This window comes from Lathyrus oleraceus, chromosome 2, assembly GCF_024323335.1.
Source record: "Lathyrus oleraceus cultivar Zhongwan6 chromosome 2, CAAS_Psat_ZW6_1.0, whole genome shotgun sequence".
Classification (NCBI taxonomy): Eukaryota; Viridiplantae; Streptophyta; class Magnoliopsida; order Fabales; family Fabaceae; genus Lathyrus; species Lathyrus oleraceus.
The window spans coordinates 488,117,029-488,122,832 of NC_066580.1; the positions used below are offsets into that span (position 1 = coordinate 488,117,029).

Consider the following 5,804-nt stretch of genomic DNA (forward strand, 5'->3'; position numbering starts at 1 on the left):
ATAGTTTTTGTGAAATTTTATTTATTTAAAATATAAATTTTAAGAATATACATTATATTAAAATTTGTGTTACACTAATGTCAAATGTCAAATGATATTATATTATTCTATCGCATTATGTATTTTTAATATTATTTTAGATTAAAACATGTCTCAGTCCGTGTTGGACCACCAGATCATACGAGTCGTAATTACTTAGACGGATTTGAGAATCGACGCGCTCGATAAAGATGACGTGTTCTTGAAGAGTGGCGAATAAAAATCTGAAGTCGCGAAGAAAATGCTGTAAACCATAAACACTGTGTGTTTATAAAAGAAAGTCTTAAGAGTCTATTTGAAACAAGAACATCAATTTCTATTGAGTAGTAACATTTATAGTTTTATGAAACATGCTCAATATCAAGAACTCGCTTGAACTAACATTGGAATTGAACAAATATAATGATTTTCTATTCCTGTTATTACAAATTGCAAAATAATGAAGTATTTTACAAAAGAGTATTTGTGAAACTATGAAGAAAAATACTAATTTATAAAAACTGTGATGTTTGAGAATTTGTCCCCATTATTTTATCAGTATATCTTCCCTTATGTTGTTGTCTCATGTTATTAAAATTCTCACTTGATTGCCATGGTCTTTCACCTGCAAAAACATCCTCTCCATCTGGTCCTTGTCCAACATATTGATGCATAACAAGCACTGAAGCTGTTGTTTCAAAATCTGAAGAAGCTAGCAAATCTCCGATGCCTCCTAACTCGGGACATTCGCTCCAATCCGTCAAACCTTCAGTTAATGCCGAAGAATTTCCATGACTTCTCCCAACTATCAAGAGATCGTTGAAATTGTTCATTTCTCTTATCGTCGTGATTGTTTCCTCCCCGTTACTCACGACTTTTTCTATGTAGTTCACTGATTCATCATTCGCCGCTATCATTTTCATATCATTTATACACTCTTGGTCTAGTTTGTTTGAAATCAAACTTCTTTGATCGTCCACTTGATCATCGTCCGCGTCTTTTCTTTGAATGAAATGCATCACAGTGAGCTTAACTCTTGGATGCCTTGACATTCTCCATCCATAGGATAATGATTCCCTATCATCCGATCCGCCGAAGAATAACACAGCCACCTGATGAGACGATTTATTTGAAGTTAACCGGCTGGATCCGTTAAGGCCTCTGTCAACAAGAATTGCGACCGAACAAGGAGCACTTTGTAGTAAATTATGGTTCACCATTCTCAATGCTGGATTTGTTTCTAGCATGTCTCCGTCAACTGTTTGTTGTTTATGAAAAGGAATGATGATGGTGGCTACGCGTTTTTCCTCGGCCGAATTGTTTATGTCTTCATGCATGGTGGAGTAAGGCGAAACAGCGGTTAAAGGTTGGACCATGACGTAACTAACATGCTCCTCGAAGTTACGAAACGCGGTGATGATGTGTTCGGTCTGTGCTTGTGTTTTGTTGAGTGCTGGACCTCCTGTTTGTCTAGTGGCATGGACGAAAAGCATGGCGGAAGCTCGACCGGTGAGTTCGACTAAATGGAGCACATAAGCACATATTGGAGACATTTTGTTTGGGTTTGTAGCTTCTAAAAGATTTATTATTGTAGGAACATTTCTAGGAGAATGAATGCACACCAGAACCCTTAACTCTGCATCAACTCTTGAACTTTGTATCGACCTCTTTCGATAAGGCATGAGTATTTTCCTCGGCTTATAGATTAATGTCACAATAGGTGAAATTATCGCCGTCATTATAAGTGTTACAATAATCATAATCGAGAATATTTCATCACCTAAGACCTGCAAAAATATCACAAATCACAATGTATGATATTTCAAATTCATAGGAGAGAAAGGAATTTACATTGATAATAACAATAAACCAAAATTGATTTGTTTTACCTTTTGTTCTCTCCCAATATTGAGCACAATCATTTCAATAAGACCTTTGGTGTTCATAAGAAAACCAAGAACAATGCCATCGCGAGTTGGTATGTCAAAAAGGATTGAAATCAGAAGAGTACCGACGATCTTTCCAAAACAAGCGAGAGGAACGATTGTGAATACAAATGCCCAAAAACGACCTCCGTGTGTTAACATAACATTAGTCTTAAGTCCGCTAATAGCGTAAAAAAGAGGTAGTAAAAGCCCTGAAACAAAGTCTTCAAGCTTTTCGATTATAGCAGCTGCAAGAGGACCACTTGGAATCACTAACCCATAAACAAAAGCTCCGAAAATCGAATGTGTTCCAATAACATCTGTAATAAAAGCCGAAACCATAACGCCAACAAGCACAACGCATATTTGGAACTTGCTAAACGGTTTCCCTTCCGGAGTGTTCTTGATCAACAAAGCCACAGATGGCCTAACAACAAGGAAACAGAAACTAACAAAGAAAACATTGGACACAACAACCCAAACAGAAGCCAATGTTGATGCGTTTTTCTCCGATAAAGCAATAGCTAGAGCTAGTAAAACCCAAGCAAACACATCGTTGACGAGGGAAGTCGAAAGGGCAAGCTTTCCTAACTCCGTGTTGATGAGTTTAAGCTCGGTAAGTATTCGCGCGAGCACGGGAAATGAAGTAACAGATAGAACAATACTAAGATAGAGAACATAACTAAATTCATTTACACTTTCATCTATATCATTCAAAACAACTGATATTCCAACACCAACAATCGAGGGCAGTATCATACCAGCAATGGCAATCGACATCGCCTTTCTTCCCGTCTGTTTCACAATAGACATATCCATCTCTAAGCCAATTAGAAACAGAAAGTATATCAAACCTATATTCGCCATAGTTTCTAAAACCACAGCACTTTTTAGAGGAAATACAATATCTGCAAAGGTTTCGTCTCTACCGAGCACGGATGGCCCCAAAAACAATCCACCCTATAAACATATCATCAAACGATTGATTGTTAAAAAGTATATCATAACTAACTTAGTAGTATCATACTAATTAAAACTCATATGCCATGTAGCACCAACTACTATCCGTATCCGTGTCAGACACATGCACCGACACTAGCGTCGTGTCAGTGGTGTGTTATAGTGTCTGTGCTTCATAGCTCATGTGCATGCATGTAATAATTAGAAAAGAAGGTGAAGAGAGAAAAGAAGTTACCAAGATTTCAGCAATGACACGAGGAGGGTTAAACGGTTTTAGGATGAAAACGAAGAATCGTGTGGCAAGAACAACTAAGGTTAATTGCAAAATGAAGAGAGGGATAGAATAATTCAAAGGGTTATCTCCTTGCCATATACCATTTGTTGTTGCCATGGATGGTGTATAACAAATCAATGTAGTATCCGAAACATTTGAAGGTGTTAACATTGTTGTGTTCTTCTCCATTTTGCACCAAATATCTAAATAAACTATAACAATAATGTCAAATTAAGAACACAAGCATTAATTGTGATAAAAAAAATCCTAGGTTTTACCTTTTATTTTGATGATCACAAGAGGTATTAATTAATTGAATAATTAATTTTATCTTTACCTTTCTTTCTAAAATATGTGATTTTATTAAGAAACTTGGTGAAAAAGAAAGGTGAAGAAACCCATTGCTTGTGTTCTTAATTCTGGAGAAAAAAATGAACAAGATGAAAGGGATAAAGGTAAGTTAGCTTTGATCCCTCCATGCCTATAAATCCCAAATGAAGAATAGAATTTTTTAAGGTTATCATGTTTTATTTGTAGTTTTCTATTTTTGGAAACTCGGGGTGTTAGTCATATATATATATATATATATATATATATATATATATATATATATATATATATATATATATATATATATATATATATATATATATATATATATATATATATATATATATATATATATATATATATAAAGGGTAAAATAGGAAATAAGTGAATTATCCTAATCATTACTAACTATTTTCCTAACTAATTTGTGTTAACTTGATTAGTTAGGTTGATACCTCCCCACAAGTTGGAATATGTATGTTACATAATCCTAATTTGGACAAAAAGAAACAAAATAAAAGGGGTCTGTAATGGTTTGGTTAAAACATCAGCCAATTGAGAATTAGAATGGACATGTAGGAGATGAATCAACTTGGACTGCAACTTCTCCTGAATTACATGACAGTCGAGCTCAATGTGTTTGCTGCGTTCGTGAAAAGTGGGATTATGATCAAGGTAAATGGTTGATTTACTATCATAATATAAGGAGGCGGGAGCTTAATACTCAATGTTGAAAGCTGCAAAAAGATGAGATATCTATTATATCTCACAAGTTAAGGATGTCAATGCCCGATATTCTGCCTATGTAGATGCTCGAGATACCGTATTTTGTTTCTTTGAGCGCCACGAGATTAAGGAATTTCCAAGTAGAACACAATATCTAGTAACAGATTTCCGAGAATCTGGACATCTGGCCCAGTCGGAGTCAGAAAAACCATGCAGCTTGAGTTGGCTTGAACTAGAAAATAAGATGCCTTATGCAGAAAAAGCCTTCAAGTATCTGAGGACATGAGTAACAGCTCTGTAATGAGAAACAAATGGATTGACAACATATTGGCTAAGGTGTTGTTCTGAAAACGAAATGCCAGGACGCGTATTCGTGAGGTATAACAACCGAATAATGAGTTTGCGATAAGATGAAGGATCATCCAATGGAACATCATTTGTTGAAGAGAGCTTCAAGGTAGGATCAATAGGAGTAGAAGCGGGCTTAACTCCAAGAAAGCATGTATCTTCAAGTAGTTCTAAGACGTATTTTCTTTAATTGAGAAAATTTTCAGAGATGAATCGAGCAATTTCAAGGCCAGGAAAGTATCCCAGCTGACCAATGTCCTCAATGTGAAACCTGTGGTGTAAGAAAGATTTGACATTATTGATTTCATTGATGGAATCGCCTGTTAAGGCAATATTATCAACATACACTAATAGTGCAATGAAGCTATGAGAAGCGTGCTTTGTGTAAAGGAAGTGATCAACCTTAGATTGTGTGTAACCTAGAGAAAGTAAAACACAAGAGAGCTTAGCATGTCATTGCCTACTTGCTTGTTTCAGGCCATACATGGATTTGTTGAGCTTACAAACCTTGTTGGAACCAACAATTTCATATCCAGGAGGGAGAGACATATACATTTCCTCATTTAGATCTCCATGAAGGAAAGCATTATTGACATCAAGTTGCTCAAGGTACAAATTCTTGATAGTTGCAAGAGACAATAAAACCTTTACAGTAATAATCTTAGCAACATGAAATAATGTTTCAATATAATCAACACCCTCTAATTAAGTGTATCCCTTAGCTACCAACCTAGATTTGTATCTCTCTATAGAGCCATTTGGATGATACTTGATCTTGTAAACCAATTTACAACCAACTAGAGTTCTATCTACAGGAAGATCCATGATGGTTATCCTTAAGAGCAGTTATCTCAGCATACATTTCATTTTTCCAATAGTCAAGTTTAGAAGCTTATAGGTAGGTCCTTGGCTCAGGTATGGAAGAAATCGAGCAACAACAAAAAATTGTAAGTATGAGCATGATTGTCATAAGACAAGAAATTATAGAGAGGATATAAATATGGGATATAGTAGTTAGATGAGATATTGTTGGATGAATGAGGAAGGAGACTATAATGGTAGTCTTTAAGAAAACCAGGAGGTTGTTTGGACCTGATAGATTTCCTGAGTGAAAGAATAAGTTGAGTAGAAGTATGAAGTTGAGGGTCTGAATGGTCCAACCTGTTATTAATAATCTCTAGGACAAAGTTAGGGTCATGATAAAAAATGACATGAGAAAGGTC

At 35.5% G+C, this 5,804-nt stretch overlaps 1 protein-coding gene across 1 annotated transcript; it reads right to left on the reverse strand.

Moving 5' to 3' along the window:
* Positions 1–530: 530 nt before the first annotated feature.
* Positions 531–3,660, reverse strand: LOC127123907 (cation/H(+) antiporter 15). Its single transcript, XM_051054082.1, has 3 exons — positions 3,139–3,660; positions 1,908–2,903; positions 531–1,805 (listed from the first exon to the last, which is right to left on the reverse strand). The coding sequence occupies exons 1-3, from the start codon at positions 3,364–3,366 to the stop codon at positions 531–533; spliced, it is 2,499 nt and encodes an 832-aa protein (XP_050910039.1). The 5' UTR covers positions 3,367–3,660.
* Between the last annotated feature and the right edge of the window lie 2,144 nt (positions 3,661–5,804).